A 27,779-nucleotide genomic window follows, 5' to 3' on the forward strand; every position below is an offset into this window, starting at 1 on the left:
CTGTGAACTTGACACAAAGGCACTCCACGGCCGCCTCCAGATCATGGACAAAGACATCCAGCAGGACAGATCCCAGAGCAGACCCCTCGTGTCTTCTCATCAGCCTCCTGGTAGAGCGTCCTGCTAACTGCTACCCTCTGTGCTTGATCATCCAACTGATTTTTACCTACCCGGGGGCCCACCCATCCAGGCCGCGACATCCTCACTTGGCTGCCAGACCGTCGTCGGACGCAGTATTGAAAGCCCGGCTGAAGTTGCGGTAAATGGACCCACTGCTCTCCCCTTGCCTACAAACCCATCCATGTCATCCTGAGAGGCAGGCGGGTTGGCCAAGCGTGACTCACCCTTGGTCAATCCACGCTGCCTGCCCCCAGCCACCATCTTCTAGAAACGTGCTCCAAGAAAGCATACTCCATGGCTTTCCCAACATGAGGGTGACCATCCTGTTGCTCCCCAGGATGTCCTTCTGCCCGTTACTGAGGATGGGTGCAACGTTTGCCTTACTCCAGTCACCGAGACCCTCCCCCGATCTCCATGACCTTGCGAAGATGATGAAGAGCAGCTTGGTAGGGACGTCAGCCACCCTGAGAGCGGAAGCTTGCCTTGTTGCCCTGACATCCCTTGCATGTCCCAGCTCCAGGTGAGCCTCAGCTTTCCGGGCACCATCCCCCCATGCCAAGATACTAACACCTCCCATGATGGAGGAACATTGAGCATCCCCCACATCGGCTCAACACGAGCAATAGCACCCACTTTTTATCCACACCCCAGGCAGCGCCAGTCCCCCAGGTTCCCACCTACATGGCACACCCACAGCTGCACCCCACATCCCCCCACCAAAAGGAGAAGAAGCAGCAGCGGCCGGGGCGGTGGAGGAAGCGCACACATCCACCCTCTGAGGCTGGACCCAGCACCCAAAGCAGGGGGAAACAGCCCCGGGGAGGGGGTGCTTACAGGGGCACCCTGCTCACCCTGCCAGCAGGGAGGCATTGAAACGCGGCTGCGGAACCTGGTGCCGGCGCAGACCCGATGGGAGGTATCGCAGGGAGGTATTTACAGGTCACTTGTCCCTCGGGTGCGCAGCTTACGGGCAAAAGAACTGCTGAAATAGGCCGAGGGATTCCCCAGCTGGGGCCCGGTTTGGGTTTGGCTATTTTGGTCTAAAACAGGGCCAAAGAGCAGCCCCTTTTCTGGGACAGATTTGACAGCGGGTTTCCAGAGCCTTGCCAGAGCCAGTACTTGGCCCCAGCGGTGCTGCCAGCTGGTCCAGCATGGTCTGAGCTATGCTGTTTCTTTTCCTTTTTGCTCAAGCCCCCGGCGCACCCCACATCGCCGCACCGCGCTCCTCCGAGCCCAAGCAAGGACAAGCCGTCGGTGTGCCCACACAGGCACTGCCGCGCGCTTCCCCGCACCCTGTGTTCCCGTTAAACTCAGACACCGGTTTCACTGGAAAAATCCTGACAGTGCCACAGGAATAAAGGTGCTCTGGTTCTCAGCGGGGCTTTTGAGTTGGCACAACCCACCACCACTTCTCATTTCCACCCACGGAAACCCTCCCAGGACCAGCGCGGCACTTCCCCAGGTAGCACAGTGCTGGCGCGGCAGAGCCAGGACGTGCTGCCAGCGGGGCTGGCCCGAGGAGCCATGGCCACCGGGGCACGGCTTGCGCAACAGTGAGAAGGCTTGCTCGTATTTTATCTCCTTTACATCTGTTTAATCCAGCAGTTGCTGGAGAAAAGGAAATCAGTGATAAAATATCACCAGCGATATAATTTATTCTCCTCTGCCTTTCAATCATTTCACATCGTTGCAGCTCGGGCTGTTTTTAATGGTCTTTTCTAATCAGATTGTGACTTAACCAAGCAACAACGTGCCCTTCAGCCCCGCTGGCCGCGCCTGCCTTAGCACAGGCACATGGGTGCTCCCGGGGCTGCCGTGCTGGCAAGAGCAGGGTGGGAGGCTGCAGCCGCAGAGCCCCTTCCCGGCAGCGCCCGGGCAATGCTTGCTCCAGCACGGGGCAACCCGCGGAGGCTGGCTGCAGCCCCAGACAATGCTGTGCGGCGGAGACTTGGCTACGGGGCTGAATAAATAAAAGGAACAGCCTGAAGCAGAGGGAAAAATGTGGTGGGGGAAACTGTCTGTGCCCCTTTGGCTGAGAGGTGTTTGGTATTGTGTCTGCTCGGCTCTCGACAGCTTCAGCTGAAGGTTTCTGCTGAAGAAGTGTCCTCTGAGCGTGCCCACCACAGCCCCAGGCTCCATCACCGGACACGGTCCTGCACTCTTTGGGTACCCTTAGGGCATCCATAGCAGGAACGGCAGCTCTGCCAGCACCCCCTTGTCCTCCATCCGTCGAGTCTCCATCTCACCCACCTTGGAGGGGTTGTACCCTGCAATCCTGACAACCCGCTCGCGTTCACCACTCGCGAGCCCTTCTTCCTCCTCAGCCATCAGTAAGGGCTGGACACCCCACACCGGCTTTTCACCATTTTCAGCAGCTTTTGCTTAAGTGTGAGGAAGATGAGAGCGAAGGCCACCAGGAGCGTCAGGCAGGTGGGCAGAGCCAGCACCAGGTAGAGGAGCGCCAGGTCAGCCGTCTGCCAGCGGCAGCTCCACCGGACAGGCTCGGGCAGTGCCCTGGGGCTCAGCGTGCGGGAGGCATAGCTGCAGGTCACCTCCTGTCCGTCCGGGACGTGCAACCCCTTGACGTGCTGCAGCGAGTCCCACCAGCCCAGCGTGCAGCAGTTGTAGGGGTTTCGGCTGAGGTAGACCTCCCGCAGGCTCTTCCCCAGCGGCGTCTGCACAACGTCCGTCGGCAGGGCCGGGAGGCAGTTGTCCCGCAGGTCCAGGCTGCGCAGTTTCAGGATGCCCAGCGAGGTGGGGAAGACAGTCAAGGAATTCCCTGAGAGGTCCAAGTGCACGAGGCTGTTAAAGGCAGAGAAGTCCACCGCAGTGGAGGAGAGGGTGGTGTTCCTCAGAGACAGCACCTGCAGTGTCAGAGTGAGGTCCTGCAGCCACCCCAGGTCCCCGGAGAGTGCCTGGTGGTTGTCAGAGAGGTCCAAATGCATCAGCGACGTCCCCTGGAAAGGGTGGCCACCCAGTCCCCGCAGACCACAGCTGGCCAAAGAGAGATGAGTCAAGGTCTGAACACCCCTGATGTCCACGCAGGGGGGGCTCTCCACTTCGCCTGCAACAGCTGGCTGGGGACAGAGGTCAACTCGGTTGCGGCTGAGGTCCACGGTAGTGATCTTCCTGGTGTAGGTGAAAACCCCAGGAGGAAGCACCTTCAGCCTGTTGGTGCTGAGGTTGAAGAGCTGCAGGTTGGGCAGGATGCCCCCATTTCCCACCTCCACCCCCAGCTCCTCCAGCCGGTTCTGGCTGAGGTCCAGCTCCGTCAACGTGGCTAAGGGGTCCCCCTCTGACAGGTGAAATGACTCCAGGCAGTTCTGGTTGAGCTTCAAGTGGGTAAGGGAGGGCATCTGGGCCAGGAAACCCTCTGGCAGGTACCAGACCTGGTTCTGGCTCATGTCCAGGAGGCGCAGGGAGGAGAGATTGCTGTGGCAGATCTCATCCCAGAGACTGACCGTTGTGACATTGGTGGAGTTGCCATCAATGAGCAGGAACTGCACCGTAACATTCTCCAGGGATGTGCCATTGGGAAGGCGCTGGTAGAAGCTCATCTCATTGTTCTTCAGCAGCAAGGAGCGCAGCTTGCTCTGCCGGGGCAACACAGGGAAGAAAAGGAGGTGGTTGTGGGACAGGTCCAGCACTTCCAGCTCGAAGAAGTCATCACTTTCCAGGGCCAGAAACCACTCGATGACATTGTTGCTGACATTGAGCACCCTGAGCTGGGTCAGGCCAAACTCCACCACGCACGGGAGGTAGTTGTAAGCTACATTGAGCCTCTGCAGCCTCTGCAGCCCTTCAAAAGCTTGGTCAATCTCAAAGATGTAGTTCTTCTCCAAGTTCAGCTCCAACAGCTGTGTCAGGTTCATGAAGATGGATGAGTCCAGCCTCATGATGATGTTCCTGGCCACAGACAAGGACTCCAAGGAAGACAGGTTCCAGACCAAAACCGATACCATGTCCTCAGTGAGGCGGTTTCCAGCTAGGTCCAGTGTCCTCAAGGCTGGCAGAGCAGAAAGAGCAGCCGCTGTCAGCGAGTAGTTGGTGAAGAGGAGGTTGTCTGCCAAGGAGAGCACACAGAGGCCTTGGCTGCTGAGGAAGGCACCGGGCTCAATGAGCTCCAGCCGGTTCCTGGTCAAGCTGAGATGCCACAGCTGGGGGTACGAGAGCAGAGAGGCATTGCCCAGAACCTGGATAGTGTTGTCATCAAGCAACAGCTCCTCAGTGTCACCTCGAAGATTTCCTGGGATGGAGCTCAGCCACCTCCCAGTGCAGTCCATGGTGCTCCACACCTAAAGGGAGACGTGGATATGTAACACCGCTCTGAGAGGTAGGAGCTGGGGCAAGATGAGGAGGGAGAAGTTTGGGGAGCAGAGTAAGGATGGAGGAGGTGGCTTTACAGTTAGAGCCTTGGCACCCCAGTCCACTCCTTAGCTAAGCTGGTAGCTGGGGTGGGGGGAAGCTTTGGGGATGCTGACACGGCCGGGCTCTGCTGGGCTGGACCAAGCAGTCAAGATGAGCCAGGGTTTGCAAGAGAGGACTTACGAGCTCGCAGCCACCCGGAGATGGTGCCCAGGCTGTGACTGCCTCGCTTCCCCATCCCGCTGCCAGGAGGACCAGGAGCAGGGAGACACCAGGGAGCAGGGCCTCCATCTCAGCGGTGGCACTCCTGTGGAGACAGAGACAGAGGTGAGAAGGTCAAAAGCTGCAGATCACTCATCCCAAAAGGGCCAGGCTTTCCCAGGGAGCCCATCACCGCAACGGTGACCCTTGTGCATGGCCAGCCCCCTGCCCACAGCTGCTGCCTGCGGGCAGCGCCCAGCTCCCGTTGTTGCCCCCAGAGGCACTGGGCTCCCAACATACCATAGCGGTGGCCACCAGGCCCCACAAGACCTGGCCCACTGCAAGCTGCCCATGGAGAAACAGCGTAGAGCCCTGGCACCGAGCCCACCCACCCCAGCAGGAGCCCTTGTGGGGTCCACCAAGGAGAACCTGGAGGGGTGGAGAAGGGACGAGGAGGTGACAGCCCGGTCCCCACATGTGGGAAAGGCACCATCACCGCTGCACAGCTGCTCGCAAACGCCCCTGAACTGCAACTCTTGCGCAGAGGCTTCCCCCCCACCAGGGCTCACATCCCTCCTCTCCACACCGCTCCTCCCCCAGGGACACTGACCAGCCACCACCGAGTCCCCTCCAGCACCCGTCCCTGGCAGAGGTCCTGGGGGAGCGGGGGCTCCCCAGCGTGAGATGCCCCATTACTAACTTGGTGGAACTGGAGCTGACGGCATTTGCATCTGGGGAAAAGCTGAACCTCAGGCAAATGAGCAGGTCTCAGTGAGGTCTCAGCAAGCGGCGTTTTCATAACTGCCAGCGCTTGAAGAAGAAAGCTGGGGGTTATTTTTGGCAACCCAGGTAGCCAGAGCCTCGCAGCAGAGGGAGCAGGGGACAACCTCCTGGCTTGTCTCCTTCCTTGGGAGAGCCAAAAGCGATAAGCCGGTGTCTTATCAAAAAAGCATTTATTAATCTGTGGGGATAAGGCCTCCCTTCCCTGGGCTGGAGCTGACACATGGCAGTTTATGTCCTCCCAAGCTTCTTTCTCCAGCAGCACCCTGCACGCACGGCGGCAGGAGAAGGACCCTGCTGCATCCTCACTGCACCCAAAATCCAGCGGCCTCGGCTGGCCTTCAGCCCCTGAGCCCCTCCGATGAAGCTCACGCTTTCCTCCACTCAGCTCAGCCTTCCTTTGCTGCCCAGTGTTGGCCGCCTCCACCAGCAGAAGCACCTCCATCCTTCCACCCTGCTCCCTGCAGCTGCAGGGCTGGCGGCAGCATGGGCAGGAGCGCGGGCAGCAGCGCGGGCAGCAGCACCCTGCCCGCAGCCCCGCGGAGGACTCCACATGCAGAGATCTGGGGGTGCCCAGGGTGCTCCCCACGGCGCACGCCAGCCCTGGCACGGGCCCACACAGCCGCAGCTCCTGCGAGCGTGGGCATTAGCAACTCAGGGGCCACCACAGATCTTCAAGCTGGCAAACGGGGCTCCCCAAAACCCCCCGGCGGGGTTTTCCCGTGGCAAAGGTATCGGGGGGCAGTTACTCACCGTGTGGGGCGGCGCGCAGGGTTTGCTGCAACTCATCCTGCGGCCGGCAGCCCCTCCGGCTGCGCTCGGGGGACCTCAGGGGACCCTCGGGGCCAGGGGTAGGTGCGAGCCGCCTGGTTTCTCTCCCACCCCCTCCGGGTGTACAGCCCCGATATAGCCTCTGCGGAAGGAGCTAACGGAAACGGCAGTCACATGGAGGCAGAGAGCGCAGCCAGGCACTTCGCTTACTGATCTCAGCACTTGCACCCAGGGTCATGCACTCACCAGCAGCTCCCCAGCAAGGAGGAACCGCGGGGGCTGGCCAGGCGAGGCGGGGGGTGCCGGGGCAAGCAGCCCGCGCCAAGGGTCACGCCGCTCCTGGCCTTCCCACTGCTCCCGGGGACAAGCCAGCGCTGGGGACAACCCTGGCACCATGACTGCTCGGCACAGCTCGGGCAGCGAAGCCCCCGCAGGGTTTCAGGCAGCACGGCCAGTGACCTGGGGCGGCTCTCACTCGCGCAGCCACGCCACCGACCCCGCCAGGGCCGCAGAAAGGCCACCGGCCGGCTGGCGCTGCCCTCACGGCACCTGTCCCCACCGCGTCCCTCAAGTCCCCCGCCGGCCTCCAGCACGTGGCACGGGGGCTTTGACAGGAGCCAGGGGACGAGCTTCCCGCAGAGGAAGGAGAAGGTGCCGTTATTTCCCGTTGTATCCTGGACCTTGGCTCATGTCCCCAGTCCCTGCTTCGGGACACCGGCACCCAGCCCCTTGTTGCCTAGGACAGACTCAGGGCGCTCAGATCCCACCGCCCGCAGACCTCTGGGTCTCCTGCTGCTGCTTGGGATTTCGGCAGACCCAGCACCTGGGGTGCAAGTCTGGATACAGGGACCTGCCCGATGCCAATCCCTACGCAAAAGTCGGCACAAATGGCTTCTCCCACAACTGCTAAGGAAGAGACGGACAAAAACCCACATTTCCGAGGCAATAAGGACAGGGAGGCCCCCTTCCCCTTCACCACCACCTACCCCTCCTCTCCACCTCCCTTCCACCCCCTGTGTGTCCCGTAACCCCCCAGGGTCCCCATGCACCCCCAAACCCTCAACAAATCCAGCTGCTGAGGGGCAAAAATGTTTGCCTGGATTTACCTAGCTGGGAAAGGGTTCAAAAAACACAGAGAAAAGATTGAGCCCCACCACAGGAACCTGTCCGGTGGGATCAGCAGGTACCACCCTGCGATGTCCGTGCTCCACATCCCAGGCACCGGCACCAATGGGACCTTCTGCAGCAATCAAGAGATGAACCGTGTTACTGTGGCACCCCAAGCACCCCACCAAGGGCCGTCACGGCCTGGGTCACCCCCACCCGCCCGACCAAGCGGCCCCCAGACCCCTGCCAGCCCGTACAAATGGCTGGGGAGATGTTTTTTCTGACTTCACCTTAAATTTCATTTCTTCTCTGGAAAGAAGCTGAACTCTCCCATATCACTCACAAAAAAGCCCTGTGGTTTCATTTCCTCCATTTTCAAGGAAGTTTTAAGTACAAAAATCAAGAAGGAAAAGAAAGAAACACTCCTCATCCAAGTGAACCAGAGCAGATGGCAGAAGCTCCGCACCAGGGCAAAATTCCCATGGCGTTGCTCAAGGTCACATGAAGGGCTGAGACTGGCCAAGGATTACAAACCCGCTCCTCATCCCCAAAACCCTGCCGTGAGCCCAACCCCAACAAAACCCACTCATCTGATGCTTGGAGCCAGCGGAGATTTGCCCTGGGCTGGGAAGTCCTGAAGCCATAGAACTCTGGTGTCCTCACCTGGGGCAATATCTGCTCTGGATGGTCTGGAGGCCTCAGGAGACCTTCTGATGTGATGCCTCCACGTGGTGCCACCAGAGTGGCCCCCCGTGGGTCGAACTGGCTCCCTCCCTGCAGCCCAGGAGCAGCTGGCAGAGAAAACAGCACGTCACCCCCAGCCCGCTACTCTGGGTGACCAAAGCCTGGCCAGCGCGACCCCCTCTCCCCAGCAGCCAAGGCGCTCGCTGGTAGGGCACCGTGGGGCAGGGGGGCCCCCGCGCCACCTGGCGTGTTTGGCCCACCCTGTCCTCCCCGGAAAGCAGCCGCACGTCAGGGCTGCTCCCGCGCCGGGCAGCTGGCAGCGCCCTGCATTTCACACTTGCCCCACATCCTGCAGCCAGAGGGGTTTGAAAACATCCTAAAGCTGCTGCTTGCTCCCCTCCTCTTCCTCTCAAGCAGCATCACGCCCCCACCCAGCCCTCCCAGTAAGGACTGGATGTGTGCTTTGAGGGCTTTTTATTTATGCTTTAAGAACAGTAGGGTAACGGGATAGGGACTGAGCTGCCGGGAGCTGCTGGTCTGACCAGCTCCTCACCAAGCTCCAGCTCCTCACCAAGCTCCACCCCAGCTCGGCAACACGCCTGGATTAAACTGGAGACGCAGCCACGAGGAGCTGTGTCCACCAGGCAGCTGCAGCTCCTGCGGCTGTAGGACAGGACTGGGAATCCCCACAGGGTTTCGCACCCAGTGAGCTTCCTCCATCCCTCCCTCCTCCTGTTCCCTCCAAACCACTTTTTCCCCCTGAACAGCTCTCAAAGTCTCAAGCACAAACCAAAAGAAAAGCTGCAACAAGAGAGCAGCCTCCCGGCCGCCCCGGCCTGCGGCACCGGCACCGGAGCCCGTGGCACGGGAGACACCGTGACCCCACGGCTGCGCCTCGGCGTGCCCTGTTTTCCTGCAGGAAACGCGGTTCCTTCCAGGGTGGAAGCACCAAGGGAAAGGTCACTCACGGTTCACACGCCAGCCGGACCACAGCCTCGGACGGGTCAGGGCAAAGCAAGAGAGAAATGTTTTCCCACGAGCTTCCTCCACTCCCGTTGCGACGGAGAACTGGAGAGAATTAAACAAGTTGTTCCGCGAGGGGTGAGAGCACAAAGCACCCCCAGACTGACGCCGGGCTCTGCCCTGTCTCCAGCATTTTGCCCGACAAGGAGAGAACGCAGAGAGCACCCCTGCAAAGGGAAAGAGACTGGGAGAAGAACCAGCTGCACTGGGAAACAAGCCTGGGAGCCTTAGGTAAATACCTCCAGAAACATCATGATCTCCAGGCTCCTGGGAAACCGCCAGCAGCATCACAGACAGTGTCGGGGGGCTCCAGCAACTGACACCCTCGCAGCTGCACGTCACCTGTTGGACTTCACCGAAAGGGAGGAGCAGCCATAGGGCGAAGGCAGCATCCCCCACGCGCTGCTCACCCCCCGGCACCGTGTCAGTGATGACTCTGAAAATGGAAGAAAATCCAAATTTTATCTTTAAAACCCACATCAAATTTTCATTTGCTGCTTGGCTGAAGTGCGCACAGGCAGCGCAAACATATCAAGACACAAACAAAGAAGTTTAATCAGCTGCTCTGGTTAAAACTGGGGAAGCTGAAGCTCTACCGCATCTCAGAAGGCGCCGTTGGTGGTGATTGCCTCTAATACAACATGAAGTGCGAACATAAAGAAGAAAACAGATCATTTGCTACGTGGCCGAAAGGGAAAAGATAAAACGGACAGCTGGATAGCTTCACTTTAAGCTACAGCTCTGAAAGTTCACCTGGCTGAATTTCTCAACCGGAATCCACCCAGTTTATCCCCAGGGAACAGCTAGGGACACGTCCCATCCCATGGCGCAGATGCATTGGTGTACATGACAAGGGGCATCCCCACAGCCCCAGCACTGCAGCTGACCTGGAGCTCTGCAAGAAGCACGGCTTCCCTTCGGTGTGTTTCTTACAGGGGAAACCAAGAGACAAAAATCAGCGATTTATAATCGGCTTCGAAAAATCTTCTTTCCCCGCCAGCTGTTGCCAAACCACCTGCCTGCTCAAACACCCAGCCGTGCTTGGTCTCCCACCAAGGAAACGCATGTGCTAGCGCTGACATCAGTCACTAAAGTAAAGCTTCAGGCTCCGGTTCCACAGCGGCTCGAGTGCCTGGGAGCCCCCCGCAGCCTCAGCACCCTCCCCCGGGCCCAGCCTCACCCGACTCCCTCTCCCCCTCCAGCAGCAGCCCCCGCTCCTGGCTCGCTCTTGCTCTGTGACTCCCATTCACCCACCGCTCGGCCCACCTTTGCTCCCCCATTTTCAGCCCTCATCTCCTGGCTCCTGCCAGGTTTTCGGATGGAAAGAGTGGGTTCAAAGACGCTGTCTTTGAATTAATTCTAGGTTGTTCTGAGCGGAGCGCAGAGCTTGCTCGCTCGCCTTTGCAGCGAGGCGCCGGCTGCTGGCACCAGTGGACACCAGGGCTGTGCGAGCCCAGAGAGGAGAAGGAAACCAACCCACCAGGGGTGCGACGAGCCCACCGGGAACCAGGTGAGCTTCCAGCACGAACAACTGGGAAAATTACACCTTTGGGCTTGGAGGACATTTGGTTGAGGACATAGACACCAGCCAGGAGCCCCACAACAGCAGTCTCACAGGAGATGCCCCCTTTGATCCTTTGGTCACCAAAAGGTGCGAGTATCCTCTGTGGGGCTCAGAAGAAAGGCAGAAATAGGTCTTAGTAGAAAGCAAAACCACGTTTCTGAGGGCGCTGGGCCACGTGGGAAGCAGGGAACTGGTCAGCGGCTCGGCCACAGCTGCTCCCTGGACCCCTGCGCCGGGGGGCGAGGATGCGTCCCAGTGCCCCCCCCGCGGGCAGGTCCAGCACCGGCAGCTTCATCCCTGCGGTCACCATCACGGCTCTTCCCTTTCCCACATCTGACAGTGTGAGAGATGTAAATGAGGAGGAACCAGGCCACAGAAGGGGGAGCCACAGAAGTGATCTCGTTTCCCCCTTTGCTCGCCGCACAGGCAGCCAAGCCCACCCCGCGGGCTCTCCCAGGCTGGGGCTTTGAGGTCTGCACAAGGGATGCTCCACCACACCGATGCGAACCTCCTCCCTGCAGAGCCGCAGAGCGGCCAGATCACAGGGTCCTCTGAGCAGAGCACGCAGCGGGACACAGCAGGTGTCCAAGCAGCAGAGCCCTGTATTTCTGCAGCAACTGGAAGCCAAATGCATCCGCTCCCTTAGGAGCCATGAGACAGACACTACTGAAGTCCAGATGCTCTAGAGAACTGCTTACGATGCACCTGCAGGAGAAACAAGCGGCTGACGCCAGAGAAGACAAATGATCTTTCCTCCTAGATCTCCTCACAAGCTGGAAAGCCCCACGACCAGGTTGCTTACATCTGCAGTTTGGTCTGTGCTTATGCTAGACCTGGAAGTGTTGCCCAAGTCTTTCCCACAGGGCTGCCAGATATGGATAAATTGACCTTTTCTTTTGTACTGTACAATAAAATAAGCCATTAAAACCAGGAAACCTCCCCCGCTTGTCTACTCCAGTACATTCACCGAAGTTTTGAGCATAAAACCACTGGGACTGGAAGGTGTAAGTCAGGAGGAGGCACGGACAAGGCACTGCCAGGGCACCATTTAGCAACGTCAACTGCAGCAAGAAAAACTACTCCCATTTGTAGTCACACGTACTCCTTTCCTGCCGCCTTCTGGTTAAGAGAAGTGAGTAATTCTGTCATTAATGCAGAGGGAAGTGAAACTATCTCAGCTCCTCACAGGGTGAAGCGTATCCCACCCAGCTTTCCCCTCCGGCCAGGACAGCCGACGTCCCTGCTACGCCGTGTTATCTCACCAGCAACCCTCCTGCAGGCGGACGGCAGCCCAGGCTCATGCTCCGAGGTCTTCCTTCCCCAGGTCTTCAGCCATGGGGCTCAGCATCCCTCCCTTCTAGCACGAGACCTGTAGGACAAGTGACAAAGAAAAGCCAGTCTGCAGGGTTTGGGGATCGGCGCACACTCTTGCATTTAGGGCATATTCCTTCGTCTCACATAAGAAAACAGAAAAAGCTGGCAGGATGGAAGTTTCTGTGGTTTTTTAAAACAAATTCTAACCCGGATGTGACATCACTGTTGTATCTGAGACCTCATTCCTGTAGCTCTGTCTGGGAGAGACTGGGAGCTGGCTTTCACCTTCCAGTTTGAGACCTGAATTAACACAGGAGAGTGAGAGAGGGGGAAAGTTCAAAAAGATGCATCAATCAGTAACACAGATCTTCCCCTCCTGTACTCCACTGTTCTTCCGAGAAGCGCCACAAACTGTCTGCCAGTAAAGACAAGCCACATCCCAGAGATGCACAGTATGGTGGGCTGAGATCACCGGGCCACAGGTTGACTGGTAAAACAAACTTATTTCCATACTGCACGCTCCCCCGAGTCCCACTGGTGTTGGTTCCAACTCTGCTCCAGTTCTGCATAGGTCAATTATTTTTCCAGGAATAAGACAAAATCATATGCTAAAGCGGAGGTAAACTCTCTTTGCCGTTTACAACGCGCAAGATCCTGCCCTCGAGCTCTGCTCCTGCACGAGGCTTTGCAGGAGGCGCCCAGTGGCAGATGGGATCTGGCATGAGAGAAACGTTCTCTGTCACCTGAGCACATTAAAAAAAGAACCAACAACAACAAGCCAACAAAAGCCCCAAAATGCAATTTGGAGATGGTGGACAGACTGAAAAGCTTTAACCACTGCAGTATCTGGAATATCAGACAAGAACATTCGGGTTAACATCCATCCCCTCGCTGGCAGGTTTGTCCAGCACTTAGTCATTATAGTCACGTCCTGAAGCCGGCGGAGTGTACTCTCTTAAATAGCCATTTAAAAGCAACGAGACACGGCTTACTTCTAAGCACAGGATGCTCAGGAAAGAAAAGAACTTCATAACCTCGTAGTAACTCGCTCGTAGGCTGTCGGTCCCCGATGCACCAAAGTCGCTCTTGCAGCTGAAGCTGCAACCAGCAGTTTGTTACCTGTAAACTGGTACCACAGAGGTGCTGGGCAGGGAGAACAGCCCGCACCCCACCCACTCGCAGATTTAACACGTTACCGTGGTACAGAGAGTCCAGGGAAGCTCACACACGCAGCACACCTCACCTGCCTGGGGTGAACATCGGCCTGTGCTTCCCGGGATCCATCAGGTTTTGTCTCGCCTCGATTTCCCAACTCAGCCGCTGCAGACCAGAGCGGACGGACCGCGTTAAACGGAGGCAGGGAGCGAAGGATGCCAGCACGTCCTGCTGCGGCTATGCAACCGAGCCGGAACGTTTGCCAGAGCGCAGCATTTCGTGGCTTCATTTGCACAGTGCAGCCTGTGCATCTTCAGAGGCACGCTCCAACGGCGGGGACAGATGTGAAAGCAGCTGTTTTACAACAACGTGTAGGCTTTTAACATAGGTAGAACAATACGGATTAAAAAGACAAAATACATCAAGCAAACATGAAACAACTCCAGCTAGCTCAACACATCTGCAAGAGCAGGCACGGAAGGAAAGAGATACCCTGGAGCTGGTAAAATTGCAGAAAAATAATCAACCCTTGCAATACACAACAAGTTTTATTTAAAATTCCCTTTTCAATAATAATTTGGGAGTGGGGGTGTTCAGCCACAATGGAATTTGAATTATTATTTTTTTAATAATATTTTGACGATATCACTATTTCCTGACCATAAATGCCTGAGAGGAAGATAAGCAGCTCTGGGGAAAAGCAGACCTTGAATGGTAACCGTAACATTTTGTTTGAGCCTCTCAAATCCCTTTCTACCTTTTAAGGTGATCTCAGAGTCTCAGCTCAGTTTACTGTCACTGGAGATTTTCTGAAACGCAAAGATTTGCTCAGCCTAATTTCAGGATCAAGGGTTCAAATGAAGTATATTTTAAAAATCCTAAGCCCGTTATCCACTTCTCAGCAAGCACCTGCTTCGTTGAGGTTTTTTCAGTTTGTTCTGGTTTTTTAAAAGGACAGGAGGCAAAGGCTAACGGAGGAGGTTCCATATTAAATGTTTATTTTGCACATCACTTAGGAAATGGGAAGCCTAGGCTGCCCCAAGGCTGTTAACTTTGCCCTCTTGTGGGAAGGTGTCAGAAGTCATTCAGAAGTCACCACACAGTGCTAGAGAAAGCTGCTTCAAGTACCAACCAGCAGGTTTAGCATCACTGCAGGAAAAGCCTTCTGTATTCATTTCCCACTTCATTAATTTTCCTTCCAACCGAATTATACCTTGGTGCGAGGTGGACTGCTATCGCGTGCAGAAATTAAACACATTGCACTCCCAAGCATTTAAAACCTCTTTTGTACAGACAGAAAGGCTCCTAGAGCAGGTTTCAATAGCGACATTTGCCAGCTACAGATTTCACCAAATTATCTGCACTGTGCAAGCACCGGCAGCGTTCTGGAGAACGGCAGCACTTGTAGCTGCGATCCTGCCGGCGTCCACAGCTATTTATAACGTGCAAAGATTCAGCTAGAACTGGAATATCAGCATCAAAATACACAGGTTCAGGAATCGCTGGGGGCTGGTTACCTCTCGCATACTTGGGGAAAATACGTTTTGTATGATCAAACTATGATCAGGCCAAGCACTATTTTAATTGTCATCCCTGCTGTCATCATCCCAGTGAAAATGGAAGAGGAAAAAAATAGTGGCAGCCATCTGGAAAATGCACCCGGGTGTTAAGGAAATTTAAAAAGTAAGTCATCGGCAAGCGGAGAGAAGAGCTAATATTGCAGCTTGCAATCGGATTCAGAGGCAGACAGAGAACACAGCCGCATCCGAGGCAGCCGGAGCTCAGCCCACAGGATCAAGGCCATCTGCTCCCGGCTGGCTCCGTCACCTGAAACAAGGCCAAAAGTGACAAACCAAATGGCATTTGCTAGTAGAAGACTCCCAAAAACAGACGCTCACAAACAGACGCTCACCACTGCACTGTCAGTAGGGAGGGGAAGGAAACACAACACATCTTCGGGAAAATCTCCCTGCCCGGGTGAGTTTCCCATGCCCTTTTGATTTATTAGTTCATTCCAGCAACACCCCTGTCCTCTCACAGAAAAGGAGGTCACACAACTGACTTCAGGCCAACACAGTCACCAGCGAAGCCAAGGACCTCCTCTGCCCCGAGCCCAACGGCTGCCCCGAGCTCCTTGCTTCCTCGGACACAGCAACATGCCCAGATCAGATCAGCAACTGTTAAGCTCCCGAGAGATTTCACAGCGCACTTAAACCACAAGAAATTCTGGCGTTTATTCAAACAATAGAAAAAATGCTCACTTATCAAAAAATTCTGGATGTCCTGCAGGATTCCAAAGCCAAGACTTGGGAATCTGACTGTTACGGGAGCTATGGACAGTTGATGTTCCTCCTGACCAAAGCAGTCAAGTCACCAGTTGGGGTAAGGAAAATACTGCAAATGGCTGTTTATTAGCCGACTCCGAAGTAGCTCAGGCTAGAAAAAGTGATTCTACATTTTTGGCAAGCCAGCATCAAACCTCTTCGCTCCTGAAGTGGCTCAAAGATATTAGTCAGAAGTTCACTGCTTAAAAGCAGATACCTGATGCAGAGAGTTTGGAAAGTGCCTTGGAACTCACAACCACAAGAGTCTCCTACTTCTTCCTAAAAGCACCACAAAATATTGACCACCATATGGAAAGCTACAGAAGCAGAGAGCAGCAGAGACACTGACAGGGACGGAGACGCGTCAGTAGGGCAGGAGCGAGCACACCACGTTTTCAAGTCCTCGTTAACCACCCATCAGATCAGACTCTCTCTGCTCGAGCAGTCACACAGCACATCGCCGTCCCAACACCTCCACCTTCCCTGCACTGAACCGCTGCTCCTTTTTGCCTACCACCGCAGCAGGTGGTGATCCCAACAGTCACACCAGCCGGCTGGTCATTACAACAATCCACACCACTACATCCTTTGGAATTATAAGCAGAGTTTATTTTAATATTTTGTACAGCCAGCATTGGTCTCCAGGAATAAGTTATAATCATACACAAGTGAGTCCCCCCCAAACCCACCCTTAAGGAATGTTCAACTTTCAGCATTTCTAATTTAGAGAAATTATTTATAGGGTAAGAAGCAGTCTGAAGAATGGAAACCAATCTCAATTCGTGGATAAAACTCCTCAGAAGTTCTCAGGGTTTACTTGCATCTAATTGGATTCATGAACAAGCGCAGAGGTCGTGCCTTTCAGGACTGCATTCACCTCGGGGACAATTTTATTTTCTGAAGTTGGACAGGGTTTTGCTTCTTTTTTTCCCCGCCTCACACCCCCAGTTCTGCTATGCAGACACATACTGTACAGGTTAGTACAATCAATGCTTGTAACAGATTTCTCCAAAAGTTACTCGCATGCCCGTCCCACATAATTTATTCAGTTCTCAACACCACTTAAAACATCTTCATTTCTCACCACGTATTTTGTTTCTTTAACCCAGCCAAGAGCAACGGACCCCGATACTGCCTTTAAGCAATAAACAACACACAAAACAAATAAATACTTTTAAATCCTTTTAAATGGTAATGACATACATACTCTGTTCCAGTGCAGAACCTGGTTACCTGCGAGGCTAGAAGCACTCCAAGACAGCTCAGCAGCAGCAGACGAGGAGCCTCCCTCACCTGCTCGCACCGCTCCCCTCCCATGACCCGCGTAATGCCAGGAGGAATTCCTCTTGCCGGTGTCTGACATTAAGCAATTCACATTCTCTAGCGCAAATAAAGCAAAAAGGGGTTGTATAAACATTTCCTTCTCCCTCTCTGAAAAGCACGGCCAACTCTGAAACAGTTCAGACAGCTCTGGGAAACACCAGCCAAGGAGAAACGAGAGACAAGAGCCGCAGGGCTGGCAGGTGTCAATGCCCCGGTAAAAGCAGCCCTTCTGGGGGTCCCCACCGAGCTCTCAGCCTCAGGGGAAAAGGGTTTCCCCGGAACGCGGCTCCCCGGTACACCCCACAGCCCCCGGCCGCCCCAGCCCATACGCCAGCACACCCGCACGCCGGGGGCTCTGCGCGTGGTTCTCAGAAAACTGGTGCAAGCGAAAAGCCGGCACGTCGAACCTGATCCAGAATTGCCACTGAGGGGCTCGTGAGAGTTTTACTCCTCCTGACTGACAACAGGCAGGTGACTACCGGGGGACGGGGGGATTTTATTTAATGAAAGAAAGGTTCAGTCAAGTCTTAAAAGCCTCACAAAAGCCACCTAAGCCAAAAGCAAGGTCTGGATTCAGAAACTTGAATGCTCCTTCCTCATTACTGTGAAACATTTTGCAATAGTAATTAGGAAGTATAGGGATGCTTTTGAAAGTCAGGACTTTTGATGTTGAAAGGAAGATGAGCTGACCACTGTGTTGCGGTTTCCCTTCCTAAAGGGGACCGACCGCAGATTTTGGCGAAAGGAAACTCATGGGGAAAACTTTCTGCGTTTCCTACAGAGAAAAAAACCTGTTGCTAAAGCAATGGAAACTTCCACAGAAAATGACCCGATGTAGCACCGTACTCCGCAAGAGCATCCCAAAATGCTTTACAATACAACAGAAGTACACTTACATGAATGTCATATACCTGTCCGAGGTATATTTTCTGATGCCACGCAGTGGGGTGGTGTGGGTTTTTTCCCCCTTTAAGAAATTATGTCCCAGTTAGAATAAAGCAAACCCTTTCTTTTAACTGTTCTTTTCAACATGTTCTATATATACAACCCTTAAAATACACTTAAAAATAGCTGCACGCATTTTGTATCATTATACTAGAGAAGGACAGTCCAGACGGACCATGCTTCTCAGTATGTTAAAAACTGTAAATAAAACCCAACCAGACTCGCTCTCCTCCGGTACCCACATTGGCCCAAAGGAGGGAAGGGAAGGAACAAGCAGTTTTAAAATGGGAGTCTTTCACAAAACACGCTACTTACAAATCTCAGGTTAATTTCCTCAAGCAGTTTTGTTATCAAATCCTTTCTTAAATATTTGAGGTCACATACTGCCATCTTAGCAATGAAATCTGTTGCAACATGCATGTGTCAGCTTCCCACTCAACCAACTGCAACCCTGAGGATTTTTCTGGCCTGGTAGAAAGAGGAAATGTCACACAATTCCTGAAGTATGGCTGGTCCTCTGTTTCAAAACGCCACGTGATTCCCTCGATGGTTCCTGGACACACACCCACACTTTTTCGTTTTTCCTCTAATACACGTTTCCCTCTAACCAACATGCAGATTTCTCCTCCCAATCATCCACATCTCGATGTCCCAACAGAACAATCCACGTCATCCATCCAAAGGTTTTCCCAGGTAGACCAAAGTCACTTCTGTGTTACCGTACACAGCAGACACTGCCGGATACAGGCAAACTTTTGGCAGTCCTCTGAAGGCAACTCCCAAGAACTCGTAGCCCCTCTCAAACGCTAACGTTTTGTCTTCCATGTCCAGGATAACTCGAATCCTTTCACCTATCTGTAAACAGAGACAGCAGGGGGAAATCAAATTAAAAAAAAATAAAAATGCACAGACAGAGTCAGCATATTCAAATGAGACACAAAAATCAAGCATCGCCAATGGTTAACGCAGCAGGTAAATTTAAAGCAAGGCTTTCTTGTTTCTCATGATTTCGTTACTTTTATGACAGGAATTACTCAATTTTGCTCAAACGCACGAGGATCCCCAGTACCTCTGCTGCCCGTTTCCAGCGGGCAGCCTGTAACTAACCACCTACGTGATAATAAACATCACCCTTCCCATATGAACCTTGCAAGGGCACCAAGAGTGACCGTACTGCACGCCACGTGCTTCAGAACACTGTAGAGTTTTGAAGACTTTGTAATGGCCTCCAAGTACCTGGACTCAGTATTTAGCTGTTGCTATCGCTGAGCAGTAGCTCTACGAAGAGCAGACAACTAACTTGTTTTAGAAAGCTCCCACATACAAAATATACCAGTATAGGCTACTGTGCAGGTGCTGTTGCTGACAGAGGTATTCCCTCACCAATGCAGAGGGAAATTCCAGTGCAAAGCTTCAGCAAAAAAAGTGAAAAAACTGCATATTTTTATATATATATATATATACACACACACACACGAGTGAAACTAACACTGAACACGGCAAGAGTCTCCGATCAAAGCCTGCACGGTGCTCCCTGCATTTCTCCAGTACACATTATTTTAGACACAAATAGAAGTCCCAGCCACCAGCAGCAAGCACAGCAGGATGCCGCACAAACTTCTGATCCTTCACCAGCCAGCCCCAACGCCGAGGATTCCTTTTTTGCTCTAACAGACGCTAACACACATGTCCGTTTCCTTTAAGTATGCTTTCTATGAGCAGATGACTGTACATGTCTTAATAAACATAAAATACTCCAAAGGATCACCCATTTGAGCTCTCACCAATTTTTACAGAGAAAGCAGCGACTGCATTCACCCTTGAGTCCCCGCGTGAGCTGGGGGCTCTCAGCTTCAAGACCTTTCCTCACCCTGCTGCTGCAGACAGGCCTAGGCAAGGGCAGCAGAAAGCAACCACAAAGGGTTGAGGCTGGAATGTGCCGATCCAGCTTGCAGGCGAGGGAATGTGCAAATGGAAAGAGATCTAAATCTTTTTAATTACACTAGTTTTAGCTATTATCCCCAAAACCTGCAGGAATAACCTTCAGACAGAACTGAGTGCTTAGCAGTGAAATTTTGCGTGAAAGGCAGGAATATCATATCCAAGTTACTACACAGATCTTCACCCACAAGTGAAACGTAAGCCAATGCTCATACAAAGCCACAGCATTACCAGATGGAAATTATACTGCATGCTGCTTAAGGTGTAACCCAGGGACTCCAGCAGTCAGGATGGAGTTGTGCGAGCAGCCGGAAGAACAAAGATAAAACTCTTCTATAGGGACAAAAAGGTGGAACTGGCACTTGCTCTTTAATAACCTGAAACTATCTGAACATCCCAGCCCAGCCAAGGGCTGTCACCTACGGGAACGCAGCCAGCAGGCAAACGAGCAGCACTCAGCAGCTGCAGGTTTGTGCAGGAAGACTCTTACCTAACCCTAACCTCAGCTCACACAGCAAAGGGGCGAAATCCCACTGAGGTTCACCTTGCTGTGGGGCGAGTCACTACTTCAGAAGGCTGCAGCAGCCCTTCCGGCTTTTATTTCAAAAAGCAACACGGTGTCCAAGAGGCAACCACAGCACACGCTCCGCGCTCGGGAGTTGAGGGAAGCGTGGAAACGAGCGAGGGCCAGGTGCGTTCAGCACCACACCGGCATAGCCCGAGGAAGCAGCAAACGAAGGGGCAAAGGCCTCGCAAGGCAGAGCCACCCGCCTTCCGCAGGGAGGGCTCGAGACACCCCTGAGTGGGCACTCAGGGCCAAGGCAGCAGCCAGCCAGGACAGACGAGGGAAGAGGCTCGTGACAAACAGCTGCCGTCAGACACGGTGGAGCTTCCAGCCCACGCCAAGCCCCGCTCACCTGGTATTTGGGTGCGTTATTGCACTGGGGGAAGCTGCCGTTCACCTCGCCGTTATGCAGCAAGTTATTGTCCACCAGGTTCCAGCCCCAACTCTGGTCATCGCTCCCCAGCAGGGCCACGTAGCCCTGGCACTGCATGGCCGCCCGCTTCGTGGCGATGCCAATGACGGCCACGGTGCCCAGCGGGCCCTCCCACCACACCTCCCAGGCATGGCGGCCCTCGCTGAAGCCGATCTTGGTCCGAGCCCCGTCCGTGCTCTGGGCAATGGGGTTGCGGTGCAGCGTGAAGCCATTCTTCTTGATGTAGACGTTCCGCGAGCAGTCGTTGGTGCTGAAGGCGTGGTGGAAGGCACGGACCTAAGGGGGAGATGGGGGGCAGGGAGGGGCAGAGGAGATAAAATCCTGCCGTGTTTTGCTGCCCCTCCCCGAGGGGGGGGGGGGGGGGGAAAGGATGCTCAGGGGCTGTCACGGCGCGGGGGGGGGGGGGGGGGGGGAGGATGCTCAGGGGCTGTCACGGAGCCGGGGGGAAGGATGCTCAGGGGCTGTCGCGGGGGGAGGATGCTCAGGGGCTGTTGCGGGGGGGGGAAGGAAGCTCAGGGGCTGTCGCGGGGGGAGGGGGAAGGATGCTCAGGGGCTGTCGCGGAGGGGGGGCAAGGATGCTCAGGGGCTGTCGCGGAGGGGGGGCAAGGATGCTCAGGGGCTGTCGGGGGGGGATGCTCAGGGGCTGTTGCGGGGGGAGGATGCTCAGGGGCTGTCGGGGGGGGGGGGGGCGGGGGGAGGATGCTCAGGGGCTATCGCGGGGGGGGGGATGCTCAGGGGCTGTCGGGGGGTGCTGGGGGGCTCCGCCGCGGGGCTGGGGGTGCCGGGCTCACCTTGCCCTTGTAGGTGGGCACGTTGCAGAGGATGTCGGTGCGCAGGGCCTCCTCGGCCAGGCAGCGGGCCGCCAGGCTGCGCCACACCTCGCTGTTCTCGTCGCCGTGCAGCACGCGGTGCCACAGCTTGCAGACCAGCGCGCAGCTCCGCAGCTCCCGCAGCTCCAGGTAGGAGAACACCAGCTCCAGCACCCGCCCCGGCAGCCGCCAGCCCGGGCCCCCCGCCGCCGCCGCCCCGCCGCCGGGGCCCGCCGCCATCGCCTCGCACCCCCCCGCCCCCTGAACGCCCGGCGGGCCGGGCCGGGCCGCGCTGTGTCCCCCGCCTCGACGGCGACAGCGGCGGCGGCGGGCGCGGGCCCCGAGGCCCTCACGGCGCGGGGGCGGCCGGCGCCGCCATCACCGCCGCCGGCAGCCCGCCCCTGGCCACGGCGCAGGCGCGGGGCGGGACGCGGGACGCGGCGCAGGAGCGGGCGGCGCAGCGCGGAGGTGAGGCTGCCCCGGGCCGGGCTGCGCCCCCGCGGCGGGCGGGCGGCGCTGTGTGAGCGGCGGGACCCTCCTGGGCGGCGGGCGGCCGGGCTGTGCCGGGCACAGGCGCGGTGCAGCGCGGTCGGGTCGGTAAGGGCCGGGCCCCGACCCAGGGGAGCTGCGCTGCCTGTAAGCGGCGGGGCTCAGGCGGCGGGGCCGGGCGCTGCAGCCGGGACAGCCCCCGCGGCGTCCCCGGCCCCCCGCTCTGCCCCCCGCTGAACCGGCCCCGGAGCGCTCGGGGTTCGCGCCAGGGAAGGGGCCGGGGCGGGATCGGTGGCCGCGCCTGCGGCCCGGGCGGTGCCGGTGGCCCGGGCGGTGCCGATGCCGAGGGACCCGCTTCCCCTCGGGAGCCCAGAGCCGCCTGCGCCGTGGGTTAAAACTTAGTCACGCCGATGCCTGCCCCTAACCCCCGCCAAGGCCGCGCCCTCCGGCTCAGCCAGTTCCTCCCGCTCCCCCGCGCCAGGCGGGCTCGGGCTGCCCCGGCCTCGCAGCCGGGCCGGGCAAGTGTCCGTGTGCTCCCGCCCGGTGGGGCTGCTGGCTCCGAGACCTGCCCGGGTCGCCGTCCCCCCCTGCCCCTTCCCGTGCCCCGTTCTGCCGGCCGTGCTGTGCCTTTACGCGCTGGGGAAGCGGCTCTGCCCCTCGCAGCCATCGGAGCCGCCGTCCTCCATGTGCCGCGCAGCCACGCGTGCCACCACCACTGTCCCGCACCGTTGTAGCTGATGTTGACGCTGTTTGAGCCAAAGTTTCATTTGGGGACTGATCTGCAGAGGTGCCTGTTTTAATTAGTCGTTAGAGTTTCAAGTGGTTTGAGTTACAGTCAGCGGGTTGATCCCGTTGCTTTGATAAGCTTTCCGCTGTAAGGAGACCATCAGGAGCGCCATTCAGGTTTTTGTTTGTTTCAGAGGTGTCCCCGAAACATGGCAGCCAAATGGACGGGCGGACATTCGACCTCTGTATTGTGCTTGAATGTAAACACGGAAGGCCTGGTGGCTTCAGGTGCGGAGAGAGGCGAGCTCGCGCTCTGGGACGGGAGAGGCGCCCTGGTGGGACAGCTCCAGCTCCCGAAGGCAGACGACGTGACCTCCGTGGTGTTCTCTCCCCGCCATCCCGCCAGGCTGTACACCTCCCACGGAGAAACCGTCAGTTTGCTGGATGCCCGATCCCTCAAGGAGCCCGTTGAAGGCTTCCATGTGAACGAGGAGGAGATCAACTGCCTCTCCGTGAATGAGACCGACAGTTTCTTGGCTGCGGCAGATGACTCGGGGGCAATAAAGGTTATGGACCTGGAAAACAAGAAAGTCAGCCGGTCCTTGAGACACTTAAACATCTGCTCCTCTGTTGCCTTTCGACCTCAGCGGCCTCAGAGCCTAGTTTCCTGTGGACTGGACATGCAGGTGATTTGCATACAAGTAGATGGTTATTAGAGAAGTGAAACGGTAACTACCCACCTGTGTAGTGAGGCACCAGCAGACTTTCACCTAGAGCAAGAGTGCACAGCCTTCCGTCGCTGGAAAGCTCCTTAACTGTTCCGAAGTAGTTTTGGTGGACAAAGCTCAGTGTTGAGGCTGTTTGTGCCAGATTCTACTCAGCAGTTCCTCTCCCCGTTTTTATCTTCCTCCATATCCACCAATATTTACAGTCTAAAAGTGAGGGGGGTGGGTGGGAATCAGAATATGGTGCAGAGCATGCTCATGCCATGTTAGCTCCCCGTTGGACTGAGCAAAACCAGCAGCTGTCCCTGGTGATCAGTTACGGCTGCAGACCAAATACAGATGGTAGTTAGAAAAAGGCAAAATGCTTGAAGTGGACAGGATGCTAGGAGGAGCTCTTCACTGCAGGTAGATAAATATCTTTCCAAGTGGCATGTATCACTCTAAGGACAAGTCATTTTTATAATTTATACTTTGTTCTGATTAACCTCTTGGAAGCATTAAATATTCCTTGCCTTTTATGCTTCTCTGTCCTTGTGAAGAGGAAACGTTGTCCTTTTCGCACCACTTGTGGAAGCATTCTGAGAAAGACCGTGCTAGGAGTTAATGGAGTTTTTTGAGTTCTGTTGCCAGAGTTGGCCACCCAGAACAGATGCTTTTCAGTAATTTCTTCCAGTGGTTGAGATCTGATTTAGCCCGAGATTAAAACTATCACTTCTACATAGGTTTCAGTGGTTCTAGCGCTGTTATAGCAACATTGAGCAGTTTCACCCCGTGTTACTGAAACTGAAGTGCATCTAACACCCATTGGGACGAATACATGCCGATACTTAGTGTAAGTGGTATTTTTCCATATTAAAGGCATAGATTGTATAAATTCAGTAAGTTTATCCAAATAGGGGCTGATTGATGGAAGTATGCCAGGTTTAGACTTTGCCAAATTTTCAGAAATTTTCCAGGTTTTTTTTCCTTAGGTTGACTAGAAGATGGATGTAGGATTCTAACTGAAGTACTGTGAGAAACTCCAGAGGTACCAAAGTATCAGTCTGAGAGGAGTAAACGCTCAGCATCTTAGACAGCTGGCTTAATTCAGGTCTCTAAAATACAGATTCACAAGCCTATGGCTGGAAACTTCTTATCAGAATTCTAAGCGTTTGTATACCACTGCTGTGCAAGTGAACTGGTCATTTTTTGTGACTTTTCAGTTTTAGTACGGTTTACTGTAGCTCAGCAAGTTGGTTTTTAGGTGAAAGTCAATGTCCCCAGATGGTAGGAATTCGTTAGTGGGGTTTTGTAAAATGAAAAAAGTGGTTTTGTGCATTGAGGCTGGCTTTAAGATACATCATTTCATAAAGAGACGCTGAAGTGCTGTGCAGCAGCCTGTCTTTGGACTTGTTTACAAGCTCTGTGAGCATCAGAACATGTTCTGGGCTCGCATGTCAAACCCTCAGTGAAGCTGTAGCTGATGGGAACTGAGATTTGGGTTGCCAGGTTTTCTTCAGAAGTTCCATGAAAGCAGGGAAAACGCTATGAGGACAGAAAATACTTAGGCTGCAGAAAACTTGTTAGCACTTGATGAATTCATAAAGCTGTTGCAGTTGTCTGTGCTGAAAATGGGAGTGTTTGCCTTAAGCATTAGGACCCAGCCTCTCTGATTTACTTTGCCCTGCACACGCTGTTGTCATGGGAAGTCTTCCCTTGCATCGGTAGCAAAGGAGTTCTAATGTAGCAGCAACAGTGGTCACTAAAACAGCGAAATTACAGGAAACAACATAGTTTGGAAGTCTTTGTGTGATCTGGATTCCAGAAATGCAGATCCAGTGCAGTGTGACAGTTCTTTTGGGGCACAAATTTAAAGACTCCTGTACTTTCTACTGGAGATCACTAGTGGAGGAATATTTTTATTAACAACAAATTAAAGCTTTGATTAAAAAAGCAAACAACACACCAGTCCTGCATTAGACTGACTCGTGCTTTCATATCTGTTGGCCTTGAAAATGCTCATTATCCATTCAGGTCCTACAAAAGTATCGACGGAATTATTTTTAACTGGTGCGGTATAAACCTATGGTACTTGAATTGCTGTACGAGAGATGCAGGGTGCATTTGAAGGCACGGTTATTGCTTCATGAGGAGCTTGGAGGTGGGGTGGCATTTTAAAAGCAAACCTAAAAGCACAGCCTCCCCCCCATCTCGTCAGGAAAAGCGTGCCCTGCCTCGATATGGTGGAAGCACAAACTGGATCTACTCATTGGATAGAAAAAAAAAAAACCCAAGCATCTATGTCTGTTTAAAAATGAGGGCCTGAACTGCTGTTTGCCTTTTGCTGTTCCTTTTTTCACACACATTCATGGAAGTGATTATTTTAGGACAAGTACGTAGCAGAGAGAGAACCAAAATTCAGAATGCTAATGTTCTCTATTTACTGCTAGCGTTTCCGTGTCCTTCCTTTTAAATAATTTAATGTATTTTAAATAATTTAAATAATGACGGGCACTATGTCATGATTACTACTGCCGAGATGAATGTGAAAGCGTTCAGAACAGTTTGTTCATACGTTTTGTGGTCTGAAGGTGCGAGTCACTGACTCTGCTGAGTAGGGCGGTATGAGGGTGTGGGAGGCACGCCGTAAAGGTTTGCCGTATTTATCAGGTAAAGTTTAACCACTCCTCGCAACACATCTTGCATATCTTGCACTCATGCGTAGCCTTTCCTCTGCTGGAGCCAGAAGTGTGATTGTTTATTTTTACTGTTAGCAAAAGATCTGATTTTACGTAAAACAGACAAATTACCGATTTATACTTTTCTTTCAAGGTTATGCTGTGGAACCTGCAGAAAGCTCGCCCCTTGTGGACCACAAACCTGCAGGAGTGTGAAAGTGAGGAAGACAGTCCACAGTCAGCGGGCCAGTTCTTTAACCCGCCGCTTGCACATTCCCTGTCTGTCGCACCGTGCGGCAACATCTTTGGCTGCGGAGCTCAAGACGGTAAAGTCAGAATATTCAGAGTCACTGGTGCCAAGTTTGAACGTGAGCTGGAGTTTCTAGGTCACAGCTTAGGAGTATCGCAGGTCCTTTTTATGCCAGAAGCGTACTGGTTGTTGACTGGAGGCAATGATGGGAAAGTCTTGCTCTGGGATGTCAGCAGTGACATTGGAAAGCAGGAGCAAAGTCCAGCAAAGTCTCTGCAGAGAAGGAAGGCCCAAGCACCTGCATCCACCAGAAAAGACAGAAAGCTCAACAAAGTGGCTTCAAACGCTAGAGTGTTACCAAAGCTAACCATTGAGCACGGAGAGAAGGTGAACTGGATCTCGTGCGCGTGGCTCAAAGGCTCCAAGAGAGTATTAGTTGCTGATCAGAGTAGTTCTGTATCTGTGTATCCACTGCCAGAAGCTTAGCTGCTGAGACGTTTAAAGAAATTAGTGGGGCATAAACCACTTCTTGGAGTGTTTGAAATGACTCCAGTTGCATCCACTGACAGTGAATTGAACGGTGAAACCTGCTGCATTCTTTGGAAGGGGATTTGCTGTGTACTCACACAAGTACTCGCAATGTAACTGGCCTCATGTTAAGGCTTTCAGCGGCTGTTTGTACTCACTGCAGCCATGTCTTGCAGGGTTGGCAGTTTGCTTCTTGAATTTAAGTGAAACTGGTTTCAATATATTTAGGGGTAATACTAGTTCATGACTAAGCTGACATAATTGAGGTTGGAGGAAGAAAATCACGCTGACAGGAACACCCGCAATGCTAAATGAGAATGCTGAGCTATAACAGAGATGTCTTTGGCTGAACTCCTTGCATTTTTAACTATAGCAGTGCTTTACATTACTCTCCCCGTTAAACTGTGTCACAGTTAGCTTAAATTGGCCATAGTGGAAATATATTTTTCATTAGTTTGTCAGCAGCTGCATATAAGACTAGAGAAGCATCAGTTAATGAGTAATCAAATTAGTTTAACTGTCATTGCCAATTGGATTTTTTCACACTGTGGTAAACAAAGGAGCAGGGGAAAAGTTAACATCTGTTTAATGGGTCAGCTGTCTTGTGCATTTAGTTGTTTATCCCAGGGGAAAAATAACTATTACATTTGTCTTAATAAATGCTTTCTCTCTCACTGCTCCCATGTTCCTATACTCATGCTAATCTTGCCAAACTTACACAAAATTGTGTCAAAAAGTACGCTGCATACCCCATCACAGGGGGACTACAAAGGGCCAAAGGCACAGCCCCTCCTTGCCCCGATATTTCCAGTGTCTTCCCAAGGCTTTAGAAACATAACAAGCAGAACTTGGTTTCCTGGAAACATCTCTGAATTTGCAGGTTGAAGGTGGGGAGAACGTAAGTGGGAATGCTGCAGCTCTTGACGTGTTCAGTTCAGGCTGGATTTCCCATGGAACAGGCAAATTATTAAAAGGAAAAA

The 27,779-nt window shown here is 54.1% G+C and overlaps 2 protein-coding genes across 9 annotated transcripts; one reads left to right on the forward strand and one right to left on the reverse strand.

Moving 5' to 3' along the window:
* Window positions 1-1,750: 1,750 nt before the first annotated feature.
* Window positions 1,751-21,808, reverse strand: NRROS (negative regulator of reactive oxygen species). 6 transcript variants are annotated; one of them, XM_080410396.1, is made up of 5 exons: window positions 9,805-18,344; window positions 6,220-9,487; window positions 5,387-5,496; window positions 4,669-4,792; window positions 1,751-4,415 (listed from the first exon to the last, which is right to left on the reverse strand). In XM_080410396.1, exons 4-5 carry the CDS (start codon window positions 4,774-4,776, stop codon window positions 2,448-2,450), a joined length of 2,076 nt encoding a protein of 691 aa, XP_080266522.1. In that variant the 5' UTR covers window positions 4,777-4,792; window positions 5,387-5,496; window positions 6,220-9,487; window positions 9,805-18,344; the 3' UTR covers window positions 1,751-2,447. The 6 variants fall into 6 exon arrangements, 4 of the variants coding, with proteins under 4 accessions (XP_080266522.1, XP_080266521.1, XP_080266520.1 ...); XM_080410395.1 differs by having other exon boundaries at window positions 6,220-7,477; window positions 8,008-18,344; XM_080410394.1 differs by having other exon boundaries at window positions 6,220-18,344.
* A 39-nt stretch (window positions 21,809-21,847) lies between these two features.
* On the forward strand, window positions 21,848-27,477 carry WDR53 (WD repeat domain 53). 3 transcript variants are annotated; one of them, XM_080410438.1, is made up of 3 exons: window positions 21,848-21,892; window positions 22,834-23,325; window positions 26,176-27,477. In XM_080410438.1, the coding sequence occupies exons 2-3, from the start codon at window positions 22,849-22,851 to the stop codon at window positions 26,755-26,757; spliced, it is 1,059 nt and encodes a 352-aa protein (XP_080266564.1). In that variant the 5' UTR covers window positions 21,848-21,892; window positions 22,834-22,848; the 3' UTR covers window positions 26,758-27,477. The 3 variants fall into 3 exon arrangements, with proteins under 3 accessions (XP_080266564.1, XP_080266565.1, XP_080266566.1); XM_080410439.1 differs by lacking the exon at window positions 21,848-21,892 and adding an exon at window positions 21,902-22,017; XM_080410440.1 differs by lacking the exon at window positions 21,848-21,892 and adding an exon at window positions 22,025-22,700.
* The last annotated feature ends 302 nt before the right edge of the window (window positions 27,478-27,779 follow it).

The sequence above is a fragment of the Falco punctatus genome, assembly GCF_963210335.1.
Source record: "Falco punctatus genome assembly, chromosome: 13".
Lineage (NCBI taxonomy): Eukaryota > Metazoa > Chordata > Aves > Falconiformes > Falconidae > Falco > Falco punctatus.